The following is a 22,652-nucleotide window of genomic DNA, read 5'->3' on the forward strand; positions in this document are numbered from 1 at the left end:
CGCTGCCAACACGGCTAGGAGGGCTGCCGGGGCCCCGCTGCTTTACCTGCCCTCTGCCTCAACTGTCCTTGCAGTGCCTGCGGCTGCCGCTCCCCGTGCCCGCCCCATCCCCGTTCCCCGTGCCCACACCGCTTCCCGTGCCCGCATCATCCCCGTGCCCGCCCCATCCCCGTGCCCGCCCCATCCCCGTGCCCGCATCATCCCCGTACCCGCATCATCCCCGTACCCGCACCGCTCCCCGTTCCCGCACCGCTCCCCGTTCCCGCACCATCCCCGTTCCCGCACCGCTCCCCGTTCCCGCACCATCCCCGTTCCCGCACCGCTCCCGGCGCGGACGTGCCCGGAGCAGCGGCCGGGCAGGGTCGGGGCGGAGCGCAGCGAGGCCTGGGGCGGCCGCCGCATCCACGGGTGGGTGCAAGGGGGCCAGGGTTCCCTCCCGCAGCACAGGGGGCTGCTGTGCCTGATCACTAAAAGCTCCGTCACGGCCCTGAATAGGGCAGCTTTGCATCTCCTGGCTGTCGTTTGAACTGGCGCAAATAATGCAGAGGCGATCCGTTTTTATGAAACACTGACTACCTTCAGCAAGGTATTCTAAAGGTTTTGGAATAATAAAAGAGACTTCTAGGACACTCTTGTTTCCGGGACTTCCCCGAGCGCCTCATTTAACAAATACAGGGTGCAGGAGTCTGCAAAATAGGGATGCTTATACTCCTGGTGATGCTTTTTCCTTCATGTGTACCTGAGGCTTTTAGTCCTTACCAAACCTTAAGCTTGTCTTGTATTGCTTTAAGCTTGGTTAAGACATTGGGAGATTTTCACAGGTTGTGTGGAATGACGTTCTCTAGGCACTTCTAATCCAGGCATGCTCTGAAGGTAACAAGTGTCTAAACACTCGGTACCTGCCTCTGAGAGGCATCTCTGCAAGAGACAGTCAAGCCCTCGCTGGGGGTTATCCAGTTCTCATCTTGCAGCTGAGTGGTCTAATTCCTGTGCTGTCATACAGCACTTAGGCAATCTCTGCTATTACTGAAGGCTTGTTTTCTTAAAAAAATTGTCTATTTTTAACTCGTGTTTCTCTGTAACAAAGGTAAATGAAGCCCACACAAGAAATTAAATAGAAGGATGCTCTTGGTTTTCCACACGACCAGTAATAAACTGAGAGGGTTTGATATGCCGAGGCCAGACAGGTCTGGTCATGCACAGAAGACCTCTTGACATTTCCAAGAACCTTAAATGAAGGCCCCTAAAAGATTTAAGTGTCTTCAGCACTAGGAAGAAGCAACTGATGCAAGGCATCCTGAATGACACCATGTAAATCATACTTTAGGTAGCTAACCTGTAGCTCAGGGTCTTAGGCTCTAAATTTGCAGAATCTTTAGGTAAGCCAAGGATTCATCTTCCTTTGCTTCTCTGTAACAGTTTTAGTGATATATAAAAAAACAATACATGTGTGGAGGAGGAGTCTCTACTGAAAACACTCCAGAAAAAGACACTGAGAAGATTTGTAGCTGAAATAACCATGTCGTGGGGCATTTTTGTTTACTTGTTTTGTTTTGGCTTTTTTTTCCCCCTTTCTGGGCTAATGAACCTTTCAGTTCTCATAACTGCTATGATTCTAATTCTTTTCAATCACAGTGTTCCCTAGGGCATGAAAAAGGGTTCTCCAGAAGTAATGGAAAAAACGAATGTATTGATCTGTGAGATGACATTCACAGAAGAAATGATTATTGTCTAATCCTTCTTTTTTTGTTGTTTCTTTAGAGTATACATTTTAATAATGAAAACATACTTAACTAATGTTTGAATAAGTACATCATATATCTTTACCCACAGCTTACAGGTTTGAAAGACCTGCATCACCTAGATAAAGCAGATAAAAGTAGACCTGATCACCTAGATAAGGCAGTTCTTTCCCATCTCAAGATGTGAAACCAAGAACAGTTTTAACTAGATCCTTGCTGCAGTCTCAAGCTGTGGAAATGTTTTTGCATGATTAATTTTAGAAAATTACACTCCCAGAATCTCCTTAAATTTAGAATTATGTAAGTTGAAATAAGTGCTAACAGATGAGAAAAGTTTCTTGCTGCAGTGGTGCCAGATTTTAGCAATATTTTTCTGTACACATGGATGTTATAACAAATAAGGTAAAATCCAAGCTGCAAGGTTGTTGGATTTCTGGATTCTACAATATATACTTCTTAATTACTGAACATTTTTATAACAGGAATGTCTTTTTTTTTTCTTCATATTGCTTTTATTTACTATTATTAAAGTGAAATATTTTATGCACCTTATTTAAAAGAAAATCACCAAGAAAACATGATGTTAATGTCTATGCAATGTCCTGTTGAATGTTTATCATATTTTCTCAGTTTACTGTGACTTTTCAAACTTTTTCTTTTTACCCCAACACATATTTTTAGGATGAGGCAGAGGTGAAGGTGGAAGGGAAGCAGCAGGCAGCACATGCTGTGGGTCAAGGATCATGCTGCAGTCTGATGGTAACACAGTTCTGCCAGCTCATTTCCCTGGCTGGCCCCACATGTGGTGCCATGTGATCTCAGAGCTGTCTAATTCCCTCATGATCATCACATGTCTTTCAGATCCCTTTGATCCACCAAAGCAATGAACTTTTCCTCCCTCAGTATTCTTGAGTACTTCTTCAGGTGAGGGAGCAAAACACTGCCTCTCATTAAGAGTACTGAAATACCCTACTTGAAGTACCTCCCAAGACAACTTTCTCAGATAACCAGAATTAATTACCTAGACAATTATGCAATTGACATTAGAAGGAAAACTGCTATCTCCAGTGTTCTACACCTCTAGGAATTCTTTATAGATTCAGATATCTGATGCTGCTGAAAGCCTTTTGAGGTGCCATGGAATATCCTGTTGGGCCTTCAAGCTGCTGTTCTAGGATAACACAGGCCTCCTGCACATCCCAAGTCACATCAAACAGCCCCCCCATGAATATCTGGGATTCCTTACAATATCCACAATTGTGGACAAGTGAATTCAGCAATTCAGCTTTAAATGTCTAGTAACAGCTCATGGTGCTCAAATTAAGACTGTGGAACCTGATGAAACACATCCCACAGAAGACACCCAGTGGCTGCTACACCACACTCCTCACCCTTCATTAACCGCATTTATCAGGGATGAGATTCAGCTGCCTGAACTTCTAGTACCACGAAAAATATCCCTGCACATCATGCCTACCTCCAGATTACACTGCAGAAGGGTTTGGATTTTCCACCAGTCTTGTGTCAGTACCACCCAGGTGCCCTGGATACCATATGGCATCTCAAATATTTGTCACCAGACAACCTACATATAAGCAAGTAAAGCCTTAGCTCTCTGAAATGGGAGCTTAAACACCTAGCTTAAACGTACAGGTACCTTTATTTAGGTGTGCTCATCTCCCAGGAATCTCAGCTCTAACATCCGCTAATAAAACCCAGAATAGAGCTCTTTCTAGTCATGATATTGGTATCATCATTGTTGTGATACATCTTTTAGGGAACACCTTGCATAAGACTTATTTGAAAGTGCTTCTATTTGCACCTTGTGCCAGAGTTAGGCATCATTAAAAATTTAGTTGCAATTTTCACTGTTTCTTCAACACACAAATGGACTGGATATACATTATTCCAATCCTTGTTTTTGGTCCTGTAACTTGGAACAATGGTTGAAATTCTGGATTTCTTTTTTTTGACAACAGCGATGCTAAAAAGCAATAGGAATGTGTCTTTCTATGTTTGCTGGCAAGGTTCTGATCAGCAAATCCTGGACTCACTGTTTTCCATGGCTAACGGACACGGTTCGCCACAGGGTGAGAGAATTAACCTGCCCCACCAAGGCTGCGGGAACAACTCCTGCCTTTCCTGCCTTCCTGAAAACCACCGAGAGTGACGGCACAGCCCGATGGACACTCCTGACGGGACAGACAGGGCTCCTTGGGTGCGGACACGGGCAGGGCCCTGCGGAGAGGGCACACGGCTGCCCCGGCTCCTGCCCCCATCCCGGCTCCTGTCCTCTGTCCCCATCCCGGCTCCTGCCCCCATTCCGGCTCCTGTCCTCTGTCCCCATCCCGGCTCCTGCCCCCTGTCCTCTGTCCCCATCCCGGCTCCTGCCCCCATCCCGGCTCCTGCCCCCATTCCGGCTCCTGTCCTCTGTCCCCATCCCGGCTCCTGCCCCCTGTCCTCTGTCCCCATCCCGGCTCCTGCCCCCATCCCGGCTCCTGGCAGCGTCGCGCTCCGGGGCGCGGGGACCGCGGGCATAGCCCAGGGAGGAGGCAGCAGCTTTGCTGTGCTGTGCTTTGCTGTGAGCTGCGGAGCTCGCGGACCTGGCTATGCTTCTCCCGCTCTCCCCCGTGTGAGGCAGAGGCAGAGGCAGACGCGCGGCTCAGGGCCGCCCTCCCCCTCCGGGCCCCTCACGCCCGGGTGAGGCAGAGCCGGCGGAAGCGCCTGGGTTTCCGCTTCCCCTCTGCTGGGGAAGAGGCGGGCGCAGTTGCGGCCATGCAGGTCTCCAGCCTCAACGAGGTGAAGATCTACAGCCTGAGCGCCGGCAGGAGCCTCCCGGAGGTGAGGGCGGCGGGGTGAACGCGCCCGGCCCGGTCCGGCCTGGCCCGGCTCGGGTCGGGTCCCGCGGCTGGAGCTGGGCCCGGACCCGCGCGGTGCCGGCGCGGGGGCCGAGCCCCGGCCCGGCCTGGCTGAGCTGCCCCGGTCCATGTGCGCTTGTGTTGGGATAGTTACCGAGAAACAGCTCGGAGTGTGTCATACACTAGAAATGCAGTTTGAGTGCGTGAACCTCTGACTGTAGCGGTGCTGGTCCACAGACCAATAAGCAGCACGACCTTGTACGCTTTCTTGGTGTGGAATGGTTAAACTTAACAGTAGGATGGAAATCGGAAGATAATCAAGAACAAAAAAAAAAAAAAAAAAAAAAAAGACAATAGAATGAGCGGTCTAAATGTCTTCTATTTCGAGTGGTTGGATAAACGTTAAGTGATTTTCGGATTCCTGTATGAAAAAGGAGCTCAAGACTGATGTATACCTTTGCTTGCAGTGGCTCTCTGACAGGAAGAAAAGAGCTTTACAGAAGAAAGATGTGGGTGAGTTTTCCCCTGGCAGAGTGCTCAGCAATACTCGACTACTCCACACACATAACAGGTCCAGAGGAGACTCCTCACCGACTGATGCACAGAAGTTATCCCTAAGTCATAATAAATAAACTACAGTATTGAACTACAGATAGTTATTTCAACTTCTTGTATAGCTTCATGTGAACACTGTATAATCGGTGGTGTTTTAAATTTTAGACATTGAATATTTGGGTTGTGGATTGTAACAGAAACATGATGGAGGAATTCCATGTTGCCCCTTATGTTAAAGTCAGACCATAAACTCCTCTGTGATGTAATGCTAATCTTAGAGAGCAGGACCACATAATTTTAGCCTAAGCTTCTTACACAAAACAAAAAAGGCTGTTTGGAATCATAGGAAGTGTTACACAACAAACTTTACCAATAAAAAAGTGCATACAGGCAACAGGGCATGGAATACCTTATACAAGGCTTTAATTATGTAAGTGTGCAATATGTATTTGCTACTACATTAATATAATAATTTGTTATACTATTACCTTGGAGTACTAATTTACTTTGCACAGAGGGAGTCTTTTTTTCAGGGTTAGTTATCTGCTTATAATGCATTGGTTGTAATATCTCTAAAGGATATTCCCTATAGTCAGTTAACTCAACATGCTTCCTTAGGAAACCATTGCAGATTTTTGGACTGATAGAATTGTGGTAATTCTACAATTTTTTTTTCTTTACAGATATCCGTAGAAGAATTGAACTTATTCAAGACTTTGAAATGCCCACGGTTAGCACAAAGATTAAGGTATCAAGAGATGGACAGTATATTATGGCAGTTGGTGAGTTAACAAGCTGTCTCTTAACAGAGGCCAAAAGTCCTAGGTAATCTGGGGTGCAGAGTGACTTAGTGTTTCAGATAGAATTGGTAAGAGTTCATTTTAAAGTGTGGAAGTGAACATTATGCTGGAAGTTTACTCTTAACATGTGATAAACAGCTTTCTTGGGAGTGGTGTTGTGAAACACTTCTGTTTAGAATACATAAATTCTTAGAATCGTAGAATTGTTTGGGTTGGAAGGCACTTTTGAAGATTATCTAATCCAGTCCCCCTGCCACCAGGGTTTATAATGCAAATCAAAAACTAATAAATCCGACTATAATACAGTTAAATACTAAGTTCTAAATTACTTTTATTGCATGTATGTTAAATAACTTCTGGTCATCATTGAGTATTGTTTTATAGGAGGAGGATAATGCTGCATTTTGTAACTGCCAAAATGGGATCCAAACATGAATACTTTAGTAGGTGTTAATAACATGAGGAGCCTTGGTCTTTCAGATTTACTGGAAGGTGTTACTAGATGCTGTATGACATATCTGGTAGTTAGGAGAACCTGCATTCAAGTGGGGTGCTTAGAGAAACTAGGCTGTAAGGTTGTATTACTAAGAGGCATTATTTTTCCAGTCTCAGAGGCTTTGGGAAGATAAGAAGACTTATAGTAGAAACACAGTAAAACCTGTATATGTAACGCATTATACTTTAAAAAAGAGTGCTTTTGTGTTATCTTTTTGTTTGAGCTTTTTATTTAATTAAACATCAGATTATTCTTTCAGGAACTTACAAGCCCAGGGTCCGCTGTTTTGATACGTATCAGTTATCCCAGAAATTTGAAAGATGCTTAGATTCCGAAGGTAAGTATAAGCCATGGATGTTAGTACAGGATGTCTCTCATACATAATTCAGGTTGGACTCGAGCAGAAATTCTGCTCCCTGTGCTGAGGGATCAGAATGTACTACAGGGGAACACAGTAATCTAGAGTAAAACCATCTAGTCTTCATCTCTGAATTTTCCCCTTTCATTCTGATTTAAAAGTTCTTTCCTTGCTTGGAAAAGAGGGTGAGAGGGATGTAAGATTTACCTTGACCCAGAAAGTGTGGGGCTCAGAGGGTGAATGTGGCTGAAATCTGTGTTCTGTTTGGTGAATGTGACAAAGGTACAGTGGCTGGGTGGTGGCAAGATCTCCCTTCTTACCTGTTCTGTGAAGCAGTAAGGTAGGAGAATGCACTGTGGGTTGCTCCATTTTCTCTCTGGAGCCCAAGATCAGTAGGTGACTTGCAGAGTAAAGAGAATTTTGTGGCGGGGGGGTTGGTTTGTTTGCTTGCTGGCTTGGTTTCCTGTTTGTTTTCTGGAAACAAGGTACTTAGGGGTAGATGGTAGCATGGCCAAGGCCCTAATTACACCTTGTTTGCTACTAAATTTGGTGGGAGAACAACTGTGGTGAGGAAAAAAGGAGTCATCTAGACAATGGAAAAGGGAGAAGCAGCTGGCAGAGCAGGGCAGGAGCTGTCACAGCTCTGAGCTTTTAGAGTGCTTTTTAGGGTGCTTAATTTGAGGAGTTTTTTTTGTTGTAGTTTTTTTTTTGTTGTTGTTGTTCGTTTGTTTTGTTTTAGGTGGTTTTTTTTTGGGTTGGGTGGGTGGGAGTTTTTATTTCAGGATTTTTTGTCTGAAGACTGGGATATTAGGAGACTGATGAGTGAAAGCTGGGATATAGGGGTGACCAAAACAATGAGAAGGTTAGCACATCCATTGCAGAAGAATTGAACTAGTCTAACTTTGATGTGTGTGAAAGTGATGTGAGAAATAAGAATTTTAATAAGAGCATGGTGTTACTTTGCTCTCTGCCTCAGGACTACAGGGAGTCATGTAGGGTGAAGGAGCACTGTTAGGCAGGATTTCAGAGAGGCTGGGGTGGGGAGGGTATGGCAAGAGTGAAACCCTCTTTAAAAGAGTAGAAATCATTGTAATCATAAATGCTTGCTGCTAATTAAATTTTTTTGAGCTGGCATCTTAGTAGACTGCAGAAGCACGTTTAATTTGAAGTCTAGCATAGAGTCACTTCAGGTAACTGTAAATGAGTTATCTCATTTAAATAGAACCAATTTAGCTGAAGCAGCTACTCCCTAATGTTCCCAACTCAGCTCAATTAAAACTAGGCAAAGTTCAATACAGTAGTGTTCAGCACAAGTAGTAGCTTTCACATTTGTGACTTTTTTGAACTTTACAACTTCTTTTGTGGAAATGCTGACCCCTTGGAAGGACTGCATGTGCAAGTTTATGCATATATGTCCAAAGTAATGTGATTTTTTATTGTCTTTGATGGATTACCAAAGCTCTGTGGACCACACACGCACTGAAAACCATTTGATCAGACATTCCCACACCCATAAAACACATGGTTGAGCATTAGTTGAGCATGTGTTGAGGAACGTGTCAAATATACAAGAACAATAACAAGATTACAGGATGCTTCGTGTGTTCCTAAAGTTTTAGAAAACTACTTACGGTTTTGCAAATCAAGTTACGTAATTAGAGATCTTACTAAAGATTAATGTCTGCATTATGCATTGACACCTATGGGGAATACTTACATGACTAGATTAGCATGAGTGCAAATGTTTTCAGGATTATGCCAGTGTTTGTAAGTTTGCTTGCTTAGTTGACTCAAAATTCTCTTGCTCTCTCTTTTAGTGGTTACGTTTGAGATTTTATCAGATGATTACTCAAAGGTATGTTTAATAGTTTTCAGTGTATAAATGAAAAAATTGTTTAGTATGTATATTAAAATGCATTTTCATATATAGTAAAGGCAGTCAATCAACACAGCTTTTTGGAAAAAAAAATGGTTTTTTAGAAACAACAAACACAATAAATGTTTTTTGTACCTTTAAAATTTTGTTTGTGCTATAATTTATCACTTTCAAAGTATTTTGTCTGTTGGAGAGAAGAACTTCAAATAGTGATCTATCCCGCAAGCAAAGTCATGTGAAAAATGGAATTAACTATTTTTTCTGGGCTAACATTTAGTCACTATTCCTTGTGACAAGTGATGTACACATGCACTGTTTTTGAAAAGTGGGATAGCTATGGGTAAATTAATAACCTGATTTGTTGGTGTTTTTACAGACATGATGATTATGAGCATATGAATGAGGAGAGAAGTAATTTTTTCAGTCTTATTTTTAATTTTATTTATTTTTAAATGAAGTGCTGTACCTGAAGGAAACACCTGAGTGTTGATTTTACACTTTTTTTTTTTTTCTGTGAAAGGAAAGGACCTTACTATTTCAGGTATAGGTTTGTTTGAATCAATACTGCTGTTTGATCAGAGACATGATCATCTAGCCTTGTAGCTTTTTTACATTTTTCCTGTGAGATTTCCAAGGAAGTGCATGAATTCAAGTAGCAGAAGGTAGTGGCTGGTAGCTTCCCACTTGTGTGCCTGGTAGAAGATGTTTCTGGCTGTACATACCAAATAGTCATTTAGGAGACTGAGGAACATGCTGTGTTCCCAAATGCTTCTGACTGGTTACGAACAGAAAGGTATGTATGTTTTCAGCTGAAATGGGTGCTATACTTGATGCTGAAGCTCTGCTTTTTCAACTTAATACAATCTTTATGTTTTCAATTTTATTATACTAAAATTTAAGAAATCATTAGAAATAAAAATAAACTTCAAGTAGCTGTCATAGTGTTGTGGACATGTTAGAAAGAGGGAACAATATTTGAGAAATTGCACTTGAAATTTTTAGAATCATAGAAGTATCAATTGGAATGGGACTTAAAAATATCATTTTAATGCTTGAACAGTTCTGACAAAATCTGCAGGCATGGTGGTTCCACAGATTTACCGAATAAATTGCTGCAATTCTGCTCTACCTTGCCATAAAGAATTTTTAGTTCCTGTCAAACCTGCCCAGGAAAATCTTAAGTTTTTACTGTTGCTACTGCAAAGAGGGGATTTTTTTTTTTTTTTGGTACTGTCTGTGTTCTGCCCCTTGTCAGTCTTGGTAGTTCTCTTGGTGCTCTCAGTATCCTTTCATAGCCAGGAAAAATAATGTCTCTCCAGATCTGTTTCTGCCATCCCTGGAAGGCTGGTTGCTTTGAAGATTACTTGTATTTTCATAGTGAAAGCACCTGTTTTCTTTCATACAGATTAGTGCGTAAGGTCAGTTACATATTTGTGCTTTTCTAAGTTTTAGGCTTAAAAGTCTTAGACTTGGACAGTTTTAGACTTGGGAGAGAGTGGTGTCTTTTTTCCTATAGCCTTTTGCCAGGAGACCTGTATTTCCACATAGTATTTTTGCCACACACACCAGTGCCAATGCTTTTGCTACCCACCAGTTGTAGTTTTCTGGTGGTGACCAGAATTAATCTAGTAAGAAGAAAAGACAACCGTGATTTACAGTGAGCTGTATCCACTACTAATGAAAGAGAACACAAATTTATTCAAGTCCAATATTGTAGAAATTTATGTTTAAATAGAAAATTATTATCAGTAAAACAATTATTAGGAGAATATTTGGACGCCTTTGGCAGCTATAAAAAACTTCCTACAATCTTTTTGGAGGAAGAGTAGGTGAGAAGAAAATTCACTTTTATTTTTGAAAGTAAACTGCATCTTCTCTCTTCCTTGAAACAGGTTTTTGATGACTTACTAATAGTGAACTAAGAACGTGATACTGATATTTTTAAATTAAATATGGTTTATTTTGTGTTCTTATAGTTTATGTAGCTTCTGTACTGCATGAAGACACAGATATTCCTTCTTCTGTAATGATAATAGAGAAAATACTTGGTCTAAGTATTGTTTCAAGCAGATAAGTGAAGAGTTTTGTTTGTTTGAAGCCTTCAGGAAAAATCATAAAGACATTAGACACACGAAGAGTAAAGTGCAGTGTATATGAACAGCATCATTGTGTAACATTAGCTGAGCAACCATATGTGTAACTTTATATTAAATTTTAGTTATATTAAATTTTGGTTACAATTCTGAAATACGGTACTCTGCTTTGTCTTGGACCACGATGAGTAAGTCTATGAATGAGAGCTGGAACACTAGGTTTTCTCATATCAGAAAAAGCACACAAGTAATGAGGGACTTAATAATAAATAAGCATGACGTGCCAGCCCAGGTCTTTATTTTCTCCATGTCTCTTAAGGGAAGAATATACAGATATAGAAATAAAGGTGATAGATTTAAAGTAACTGATATACCCCACTTGCCCTGAGTTTCTCATCCTTATTTGCATTCTAACAGTGTAATTCAGCAGTAGAGAATTTTAGATATTCACTATCTACTGCTTTTAAAAGATGCAGGTACTACACAGGCTGAGCTAAGGTATCACTTTTCTAATCCAGCCTAAATAGGGATGAGGCTCAGAGACAAATGTTTGGCTGTGATTATCAGGCATGGCAAGAGTTAGGACCAGGCCAGTGTTTCCCCACTGCACAGTGCCTGGCCATGGTTTGAGGTACAGCATGAGTGCAACAGGTGATGTGGGTGAGATCCTGTCTCTGGAGTGGGAAGAATCCCTTCCTGTGGGTATGTGCCATGTTAACCTGCCATCAGGAGTGTAACAGCAGTACCTGTGTTATTTACTGAGGTAGACTGAGCTCTTTAGTAATGCCTCTCTTTAGGTTATTCCGGGACTGAGGTGTTTGTCTAAGTTTCAGAAAGAAATAATGTTCTTATTAACTTGGCAAAGAGCAGTAGTGCAGAAGGATCATTGGTGTCATTTATTGGAACGCTGCCATGCATCAGGATGTGTAGCTCATGTGCTTAGTACATGTGAACTTATTGGTGTCTGTACAGCTTTGTACCTGGAAGAAATCACTAACTGTAGTGTCTTGAAAGAAGTAGAAATGTTAATTTTGGTGCAGCAGAACATGAGATAACTGTGCTTCTGCAGAGTCACTTTCAGCAGGTCTCTTTGTGAATATTTATATAATGTGTATTAACAAAACTCTTTGCTGTGGCTAGTGAGAATGATGAAACAGTAATTGATTCTATCATTTTAGTAGAAATTGTTTGAATAAGTTGTGATAAGCCTGTATGAGTTTGAAAAAAAAATCACTGAGGTTTGTGCTGTAAGACAAGGTGAGGAAATCCTTGTCTTTCTGTATGTTTCAGTGCTTTCTGTTTTATTTTCAGATTGTCTTCTTGCAGTGTGGCAGATTTGTGGAGTTTCATTCACAGCATGGCCATTACTACAAGACAAGAATACCAAAATTTGGTAGAGATTTCTCTTACCACTATCCATCATGCGACCTGTATTTCGTAGGAGCAAGGTATTTAGTGAAATACTTTGTTTCAGTTTTGTTAGCAGTGTTTTCCAATAATAAAATGAACATTAAAATATAAGGAAAGTTAAAAAGTGGAAGAAGTGGCAATTTCTTCCAAATTAATAAGGGAGACAGTGAAGAGTGGAAAATGTGGGAAGATTAAAATTAATTCAGTTTCCCATGCCATTTTTAAGCTGTTTTTTTCTTTGATTCTTAAACCATGTATATCATGTATTTTCAAATTTGTGTTAAAAACTTCAGGTCAGTGTATTGTTTTAAAAAATACTTAACATTTTAGCAAGGAAAATTAACTAACTTCCTATCCTGGTTGGTGTTTTATTGCTGTGATGTGTGAGTTAAATCACTTAATTTGGTTTCTGAAAAGACATAGTAAAAATAAAATTAGATCCTTAGTGTCTCAAACAGAGTAAGTAGAAATTCAAGATGTAACTTAAATAACGGGAAGTTAAAAGATCCTGAGAAATGACTTAATGTATCTTTTGTCTGGAAAAGTAGTAATTGGTGGGATATTGAAGTATAATAAATGAATGGTGAACATGCACATTTTTTCTCTGCAATTTGAACACCAAAGTATATGTTTGTCTTGTTGTAAATTGTGAATTCTGAAAATTATATATTTGACAAAATTAGGCTGTGAATACGAGTCTTTACAATGCCTCCAAATGTACAGCAATGTTTTTCAGTATTCATAAGACAAAAGAGTAATTTTGGGTTTTTCTTTTGTAGTTCTGAAGTGTACAGGCTAAATCTGGAACAAGGAAGATTTCTGAACTCCCTGCAAACTGAAGCTTCGTAAGTTCTGTGTAATGCATGACCTCTGTTCTTTCCACCAGGTGGAAGCAGACTTCTAGCATGCTCACCACCAGTACTGTCTGTGAACATTGCCCAAATGCTTTGCAGAGTTGAAAACAAACATATGCTGAGTCTGAGTCTCATTTCATTTTATGTTCTGTAATTTTTTTTTGTTCTAGTTTTTATGTTTAATTTAATTTTCTTTTGTGGATGTTTTAAAATTGCTTAATATGAACTAAATAGGTATTATATAACTTGGTCTTACGAGCATTTCATTAAAACTTTGCCATTATTACTCAATTTAGCCATCATATAGAGATCTACCCACAGGGTATGTACTTTCCCAGACATGTCTTTGTCCTTCTGCTCTTGAAGTAGCCCAAAGAGAATTTTTATATCTCCAGCATATGTCTGATTCTTTTGAAAAACCCTACCAGAGTAGGGACTGAGCTTTTTTCATGTGGGGAGAGGCAGATGGAAAGAACAGACTTCACTAGATAGAGTGGCTTGTTGGTGGGTACCAGCTGGTGTTCAGTGGGCAGAGTAGCTTAATGGATGAAGAAGTATTTGGGAAGGCTCAATAAAAAGCTGAGTAACAGGAGAAAAAAAAAGGGGGAAATCCTGGAATGGGAGAGCTAAGGGTGTAGAATAGAATCTGGGTTAGAGAGATGAGACTTAAGTTGTGAGAAGGTTTTGTGGGGGAGTTGGATGAGTGACAGAATTGGACATAGAGAGCTTTGAATGGAAGAAGTTGGAAAATGCTGGGATAAGTGGTGCAGGGATAAATATTTGTATTTTGGAAGAATTGTCGAAATAAAGGGCTCTTGAGGTAAAAGATACAAAACAGGATACTTGGGTGAGAAACAGGATACTTGAGTGAGAGAAAGGAGATCATTGGTCTGACAGAAGATGTTGGAGATGTAAGCTGTAGAACATAAGTAATGACAAAGATCTTTTTATGTAATTAGAATCAGAGATTTATTTAGGTTGGAAAAGACCTCTAAGATCATCAAGCCCAACTATTAACCCAACACTGCCAGGTCCTTCACTAAACCATGTCCCCAGATTCCTCATCTACACATCCTTTAAATACCTCCAGGGATGGTGATTGAACCACTTCCCTGGGCAGTCTGTTCCAGTGCTTGACAACTTCAGTGTAGAAATTTTTCCTGTTATCCAATCTGAGCCTCCCCTGGCACACCTTGAGGCCATTCTTCATGTCCTATTGAGTTGTTTAGAATACAGTGGAGCAGAGTGATGTGGCAGGGCTTGGTGGCAGGGGGTGGATATGGGCATAGGAATGCAGAGAACCTCAGAGCCCGGGCTTCTGCTCAGGGTACAGTCATATGAATTCAGATGAATTTTCTCAGGGGGGTCTTGAAAACTCCAAAGATGGAAATTTTCCAGCCTCTATGATTAACACATTCCAGTGCTTAATTATCCTTATAGCATAAAAATATTATCCTTACTTCCAGTTGGAACCTTACCTGTTAGAAGTAATCAGCGCTGTCTCTGGCTCCAGGTTGTTAGTAGGCTTCCTTTAAGTATGGGGAGCTGTTGTTATGTGGCCATCTGTCCCTCCCTCCAACTTTTGCTTTTCCAGGTTGAACAGTAGTGTATGTGATTACAGAAATCTTATTAGTTCCATGTGTTAAGTTGTTCTGAGGTCATTAAATTTGCTCCTTTTTCTTTTTTAGAGAGAGCAATGTCTGTGACATAAATCCTGTACACTTCTTGTTTGCTATGGGGACAGCTGAGGTAAATGTTTGCATTCCTTTTATGAAAAGGGCAGTAATGTTTGTTTCATTTTTATATTGATTTGCAGGAGGATAAGAAGACATCATGATCCTAATTAATTAAATTGGTCTTATTTACTGTGTTAGATATAGATATGTTAAAGATGACTTTTCAAAGCATAGTGCAGATAAAATAACAGAGTTACTTGGATGCTGAGCACTTGAGATTTTGCAGATGGGAGCAAAAATGATGTTCTCTCATTTTGCAGCATAGCCATCTGTAGAAATTAGATGGCATGTGTACCCTATTAATCTTAAGAAAATTAGTGTTAGTGATTTTGATTTAGATTGCATTGAAAAAACTAGAAATTAAATGTGTGCAGCCTGTATATCATTATTAGAACAACTCATGTCAGCCTAGGAAATTTTGTTAATTATTCATTAGATTAGATAATTCATAATTTTATTTAAGCATTTTCAGACTACCAGGCATCTGCTGCATAAGCTTGAACCATATTTTCTTAATTGTTTAGGGTAAAGTGGAATGCTGGGATCCTAGAACTAGAAATCGAGTTGGGCTGTTGGACTGTGCTTTAAGCAGTGTGACAGCAGACACAGAGTGAGTAAAGGCTACTTTTTCAAATTGTGTTGTTCTGGATTTTTCAGAAGTTTCGGTTTTAGAAATAAATCCCACTTCACTTTAAAATGACCTGCCTGTTCTCTTGTCATTGCTGGTGTGAATAAAGGATTTTCTTAGTCATAATGGAATTCTCTTAGACACTATTTTTGTATGCAAATACACGTTGTAAATGTAAACTGCAGCTTTTTGAAGTAGTATTTCTGAGTGATACCTGTGAATTATTTTACTATTAGCTAAGAATTAACTTAGCTATTTTTTAACAGTAAAAAATTATTTTCAGGCTTTATTGAAAGAATGTCTCTAACTGTAAGCATTGTGCATTGCAGGATAGAAGGTTTGCCATCCATTTCAGCACTGAAATTTGATGGGGCTTTGAACATGGCTGTTGGAACATCTACAGGGCAGGTAGATTTGACTTCATTACCACAGTTCTTATGAGATCCTGCTTTTGCAATTCCCAATCCAATTCTATGTTACATTGAGTGCAGTATATATATATTACTGCATGTGTTTATTAGACCATAAATTACATGTATAGAGTAGTAATAGTCAAACTGCAAATTAATTTTATCAAATGCTTGTGCTCCTCAGAATTTTGTAGGTACCACTTTATATCATTATAACCTATGTACTGCATAACTTGAGAATTGCATTTTTTCCTATCACTTAAGTCAAGTATGTGGGGAAGTTGCTGCTTTTTGGGACTAGGAGTGTCATCTCAATGCAACATATGTGCTTACTTGTCTTGATGGTGGCTAAAACTCAGGAATTATTGTCTTTCAACTGTTATTTTTAGTGTCTTATATTGACAGGAAGAATCATTTCAGTTCATTTATTGTTACTGTCATATTTGTAAAGGGAGGCATGGGGATTGTTTCCTGCCTTCATCAGTATTTTCACGGATTTAGAAAACTAGCTTTTTCAAGACCAGATGTGTGTGTGTGAGAATTGTATTTGCTATCTTAGTGTACACGTCAGACAAATTTTATTGTAGATTGTGTTTCCAATTAAATAAACTGATAATACTCTTTTTCCCCAAAATTATTGTTATTCACACTTTACATATGAAAGATTTAATTTTCTCAAGTTCCATAGGAAACTGGAGATAAAATAGAGGTTTATGGAAGCCAGGGCCTGTACTCTCTACTTTCCTTAACATAAAAAATTACATTCTGTATTGTTTCACTAAGAGAAAGTAGCATTGACTGAATCTAGGAGTCTGAAAATGTAAATCATGTAACAACAACAACAAAAGAATCTGAAAGTGAAATATTACTAATTATGAAGTACTAAGAGTATTGAAACAAAACATGGTTTGTTTTTTCAGTAGAAATTAAAAAGTCTTTAGAAAGATGGTGAGGTCTTAAATTTGTTAATTTTTCTAGATGGAAGTGTGGTGGTGTTAAAATACCTCGTTAGAATAAACTGGGCTCACTTGTAAGTTATTTTGAGAATTTAAAATAATTTATTTTATGTATATCCTGCCTATGTATTTAAGTAAAATCTCAAATTTAGTTAAATGCTTAGTGAAGATCTGATGGGCGTGACTTCCTCATGATCTTACAATGTTATAAATTTAATTTGTCTCTTATTCTTCAAGGTCCTATTATATGATCTCCGGTCTAGTAATCCATTAATAGTCAAAGATCACCACTATGGCCTGCCTATTAAATCAATTCAGTTTCAGCATCAGTTGGATTTAATTATCTCTGCAGATTCTCGAATCATAAAAATGTGGAACAAAGATACAGTAAGTAGTTGTATGTTGCTGCATTCAGATTTTTAAATTTTTACTTGATTTGAGTTGGAAGGGTTTTTTTGGTGTCTTTTTTGTTTGTTTGTTTGTTGTTTTGGAGTGTTTTTTGTGCATCTTGATTTATTAGGCTGAAATTCAGTAAGAAGTTGAGGTTTAATGTCTCTTAATTTACGTAACGTTTTGTCCTGTCTAACTAGATCAGCATCTGAGAAGTTATTCAATAGCCTGTCAGGTATAAAAATACAGTCTTTACATATACATGTCTGGCCAAGAGGCTTCTTTCAGGAGAAGGATTTAAACATAAAAAAGTAGTATCTTAGCCATTGCCTTGGTTTGTATATTTCCCACAGTGTTCTTGAATACATTCAGTTATGTTTTTTTACCAGAGAAAACATGTTTATTCCAATTCCCTGCTCAGTTTTATTTCAAAATAATATCAAAGGTAGATCAGTTAGTTAAGGACCTATTAAAATCAGGTACTGCTTATTTTCCCAGGATTCTATTTGGATACTGAAGCAGATACTATACCTGGAGCCAAATAACAGTGTGTCTTACATTACATTAGGGGATTATGTTGCAGTGGGCCACGTCTTTATCCCTGCCCTTTGCACCCCTAGTTGAAATTGAAATCTCTCCTTTTCCTAGCACTTTTTTCATTATATCATGCTGTCCTCCTTTTCTTTCTGTCAATGAACCTTATTATGAATCTGTGGGGCAACATATTTTGTCACCCCGTGGATCCATAGTAAAACTACTGGAACTTGTTTTGGTTTGAGGGGATATCCGTAGTCTTTGTGTTCCTTCTAACAGACATGCTCCATCTATGCTTTTCTAACTCTGTAGTGAAACATAAAGAGAGTTGTAGTAGAGGCTTTTTTTCCTAATTATTTCAGGCAGTCACTTCAGTATTGTTGTGCTGCTTTATGAACTTTCAACAGCCCCTTTTATTTTTTCTGTGTTCCCAAGTAGTTTTTTGTAAGCTCCTCTGCAGTTAATTTTTATTGTTTGAAAGAGCAAAGAAATTATTGGCTGTTATTTAAAACATCTGCAGTGGCCTCTCTCCATTTTTCCTAGGTATGTATATTTCCCTCCTTGAGAATGAAGCACTGTAAGGTTTGTCAGGTGGCCTCTGGTGAGAAAAGGGAGGGTTTCTCACCGCTGGAAGGCAAGGATAGCTTTGGACTCTTTCCTAGAGTATGTTCCAGCTGGCTCCACCTCTCCCAGATGCTGGTTCCTGACTATCTCTGGCTGGGAACCAAGTGCAGAGGCAGACTGCGGGTGGAGAGCATATGGCTTTGATACCAGAGTAGCCCCATGCTGAGACGTGCCTTGGGGTGGGGAGCACCAGGCTTTTGTCTGCTGAGGCCGGGGTGGAGGAGGACTCTTCTTAGTCATCAGGGAGAGACCAGAGGTGGGTGGGGTAACAGCGTGTAACTGGGAAGGAAAGGAAGGGCCCAGAAAGGTAGGTGGGATTGCTGCAGGGAACGAAAAAAAAAAGAGGAACAGGATCAAACTTTGCCTTGTTCCTGTCCCTCATTTAGAACTGTGTAGGCATGTAGTCTCATGCTTCAGATTATGTCGTCCAGTTGTTAGAGACTCTTCCTTTACTGACTGTTTTGTGTGTTGGCTTATAAGAGCACCTGTATTTTGTCTGGGTTCTTCAGACTGTGTTCCAATTCTTATTATTTTGAGAATATTTCCTGCTTTTACCTCTTTCTTAAGTAACCTTTATAACTTCAATTCTGATCCAAGCTAGATACTGCTGCATGCTCTTACTACTTTTATTTTATATCAAGACTTCTTTAAGACTGAGTTTATAAATCATAGATGAAGTGCTGAGCTATATTTCATTTCATGTAGACATTAGTACAGTGGAAGAACCAAGCTCCAGATTCAAATTCTGCTCCTAATCCATTTTTTTCAGCTGATCGTAAAACAAAATTGCTTAAAGCAAAGCAAAATTATTTAAAACTACCACATTTAGAATTGAATAAAGTAAGGGTTACACTGAAAATGTACCAGGAACTTGTGGACCTCAGCCCCACTTTTGAATCTGATACATACTTTCAACACAGAAGTCTAAGCTGAGAAATCAGCGATGCCACTGTACATTGCTGTGTCTTCAATTGCCAGTAGGCTGCACTTCCTTGTAAGAGATCAAGTCAGAGATAAAATGCAATACTGAGTTCCTTGTGTTATGTTCAGATATTAATAACATTTTACTGTTCTGCAAAATCTGTTCCATCTTTATTCCATCATCTTTGCTTCTATAGTAGTGATTATTAATGTTTAGATTTACTGAATTTAATTATATTGCTTGAAGTTCTTTATGATTTATTTTCTTCCTACAATTTCAGGGAAAGATATTTACTTCAATGGAGCCAGAACATGATATAAATGATGTCTGCCTTTATCCAAATTCAGGTATGTTAAGTATATTAATGTCTTTCTAAATTCAAAAGGAAAAACTTGTTCACCCAGGGTGTGGTCTTTATTTCTGTTTAGATGATCCAATTTAGATCTACTTTCCTCCTTATGGCAGTGCTTGGAATAAGGGGTTATTTGTCAGTTAGTGTCCCTGTTTCCTCTGCATCTGTATTACATTGGAGCCTTTTTGCAGTTAGAAGCTGCTGTGCTGTTAATTGAGTGATTGACCTCTTTTACTCTTTCAAATATCTGAAATGACTCATTTCATAAGAATAGGAATTTTGGCCTATTGTCTTGACTAAGTCCCAGATGAGTTAGAGCTTGCTTTCTAGAGGTAGGAAAAATCTCTTTACAGCAGATTTACAGACTTTTTTCATGTATTTCAAGGATTTGGTCTTCCCTTGATTTAAATACAGCACTTAAATTGTGCCATCCCTTAGGTTTAATACTTTGGTTTGAAGTGTAGATTTCTTAAGTGCACAAATTTACCTGGGTTTTGTAATTGTTATATTTAGAGATCAAAACTGAGAATCATTTTTAACCAAGGTTTCCAGGGTTTAATTTTTGAGTAAGAATATTTTATGAAGTGGTTGTTATATGTGCCTATGTGCTTTGGTTATACTTCAGATTGCAACTGGACTTAATTTTCTTGCTTAAGATGAGTTGCTTTAGTTCTTAAGTACAGTGTGACACCTACTTCCTTTTTAGAAAGAAATACTGTAAAAGTTGAAATGAGTTAGGGCCACTAGGATGGCACAGAGCAAAAGTCTTGAAATAGGCAGTGGCTATGTTGCAAACTACTCTTATCCTGATTTTTAGAGAGAGGTAGCAGTAAAGACAGAGGAACTTTGACTTTGATTCATACTAGCAGCTCAAATTTAAGGTTTTAGATAAGTGAGTTTGAGTTTTCTAGCAAGTTAAAACTTATCTTTGTCTTTTCTGCCAACTTCAGTTAAGAATGTGTTGAAGTTTTTTCTTTTTTTTTTCTTTTTTCCTTTTTTCTTTTGTAAAATGAGCAATTAAATATTCTTCCCACATAAGATCGTGGGCATTTTTGACCTTATGACCAGAGTACATGCCATGTGCCCTGGTTGAATGTAGGAGTTTGTGTGGGTGTATTTGAGAATAACTGTGTGGTAACAGGGTGGACTCTGCACCCTGGAGACAGATAAACCCTCATCCATGGAGGCTAGAGAGAGAGATCATTGGAGTGAATTATTTTCAGCATTTCACCCAGGTTTCACCTGTGAGCTTATTAGTTCCATCTAAAAGTGAACTCGGCAGCAAATTAATGTCCACACAGCATCAATGAAGAGCTCACCACAGGGAGTGGAGCAGAAAAAGTTCTTTGTCATTGTAGAATCATAGTGTAATTTAGGTTAGAAAGTACCCATGGGAGTTGTATATTTCCTACTCAAAGCATGGTCAGCCTGAAGTAAGATCCAGCTTTCAGTTTGATCAGGTTGCTCAGGTCAAGTCAAGTTTGATTATGTCAAGGATGGGTATTACTCAGCTGTGGATGCTCTGTAGCCTTTGAGGTATGTGGACATGCCTCGTGTGCTTTTGCAGAAATTATTTTCGTGGTACTGTGCAGGATGAGTCTTGTAGCACAAAGAATTGAATGCACACATTTCCCTAATGTTGCTATTGGACACTGCTTTTCACATGTTTGTGACTGAGCTCAAGATTGTGCAGTCCAGTTCTGTGTCCCACATCTCCTGCTTATTAAACCAGTCCTGCTTTTCTTGTTGCCTGTAGGGGGACAGGTTGATGGTTTTTGTCAGAACTGTTGTGAGAAGATGACTAGGTTGTATTTTATAGTCACATGGAGACAGTGGGGCAAAAACTAGACCACGTTGCAGAGGAAATTGAGAGATCTCAGGTAAGAGGTGGTACATGACATGTTTATCATAAATACTGTTGGACCAGCATTTAAGATTCCTAGAACCACCTCATGCTTGTCCAGGATTTAAGGAGTAATCATGACTGAAGATGTGAAAATATGGAAATGCTTTCAAGTAAGACGGGCTTGCAGTTGTGGAAGGTTGGAAATATAACATGATTTCAGGTATCAGTATGTGTTTGGCTCAGTGCTCTTACTGGTGCCCCAGCATTCTCAGAGCCTGGCTACATGCATGGCACGGGAAACCCAGGAGATCTTTGCCAGCTTGTGTTTTAACACTTTGTGTGTCACTGCTGCTCAGAAAGGCAAAAGCTCATTTTCACCCTTATTGGAGAGATAAGGATTTGATGGGTGGACTGTTCAGGGGATGAGGAATTGGTTGGACGGTCTCACCCAGAAGGTGTAGTAGTCAACAATTCAATGTCCAAATGGAAATCAGTGACAGGTGGTGTCCCTTAAGGGCTCTGTATTGGGACAAGTTTTGTTTAATATCTTCCTTAATTATGTAGACAGTGGGATTGAGTGTACCTTCAGCAAACTGGCAGATGATGCCAAGCTGAAGGATATGATGCCATCCAGGGGTAATTGTACAAGCTTGAGAATTGAGCCCGTGGGAATCTCATCCAAACCAAACTGCTCTATGATTCTGTAATTCTATCAGTTATGCTGAACTGATGATCAGTGTATTGTGAACTTGTTTATTTTGGTGATGGTTTTGTCATAGTTGTGCATTTAAATTAAATTATTTTACCAACCAGCTTCAGTATTGGTACCTTTCCTGGGATGCAAACCCTCATATATCTTTGACCAAACTACACGATGACAGACTTCAGTGGATCTCTTAATAGTCTTAATATCTTCCTCTGATCACACATGAACAGAATGGGACTAGGGGAAAAAAGGTTTACCACTTACCAAATAGCCTTTAGTCAGTTTAAGTGGTAGAATATAAATGAAACTTGACAGTATCTTCAGTGTATAGAAATCTGTCTCGTTTGTTTCAATTACTGTGAGAAAGGTTAAAGGGCAGAAATCTGCATATTCTAAAACTGCTGCTCCCACATACTATCACTTCATACTTCCATTTTCATCCTTTTACATGATACTGTATTGCACACCATTTTCCAAAGACGATCTTATTAAAACTTTTGCAAAAA

General features: G+C 39.5%; 1 protein-coding gene across 3 annotated transcripts in view; it reads left to right on the plus strand.

Moving 5' to 3' along the window:
- The first annotated feature begins 4,295 nt into the window (after window positions 1-4,295).
- NOL10 (nucleolar protein 10) overlaps window positions 4,296-22,652 on the plus strand; it is a 50,730-nt gene continuing 32,373 nt past the window's right edge. The window contains exons 1-12 of one of the 3 annotated variants that reach the window (XM_062489698.1): window positions 4,296-4,583; window positions 5,068-5,113; window positions 5,839-5,937; window positions 6,711-6,788; window positions 8,627-8,664; window positions 12,090-12,226; window positions 12,968-13,033; window positions 14,731-14,791; window positions 15,303-15,388; window positions 15,736-15,814; window positions 17,010-17,159; window positions 19,523-19,589. In XM_062489698.1, coding sequence (XP_062345682.1) covers window positions 4,518-4,583; window positions 5,068-5,113; window positions 5,839-5,937; window positions 6,711-6,788; window positions 8,627-8,664; window positions 12,090-12,226; window positions 12,968-13,033; window positions 14,731-14,791; window positions 15,303-15,388; window positions 15,736-15,814; window positions 17,010-17,159; window positions 19,523-19,589 — 973 coding nt within the window. In that variant the 5' untranslated portion in view covers window positions 4,296-4,517. The remainder of the gene's footprint in view (window positions 4,584-5,067; window positions 5,114-5,838; window positions 5,938-6,710; window positions 6,789-8,626; window positions 8,665-12,089; window positions 12,227-12,967; window positions 13,034-14,730; window positions 14,792-15,302; window positions 15,389-15,735; window positions 15,815-17,009; window positions 17,160-19,522; window positions 19,590-22,652) is intronic. The other 2 variants (XM_062489700.1, XM_062489699.1) reach the window with 2 other exon arrangements.

Source organism: Cinclus cinclus, chromosome 3, assembly GCF_963662255.1.
Source record: "Cinclus cinclus chromosome 3, bCinCin1.1, whole genome shotgun sequence".
Classification (NCBI taxonomy): domain Eukaryota; kingdom Metazoa; phylum Chordata; class Aves; order Passeriformes; family Cinclidae; genus Cinclus; species Cinclus cinclus.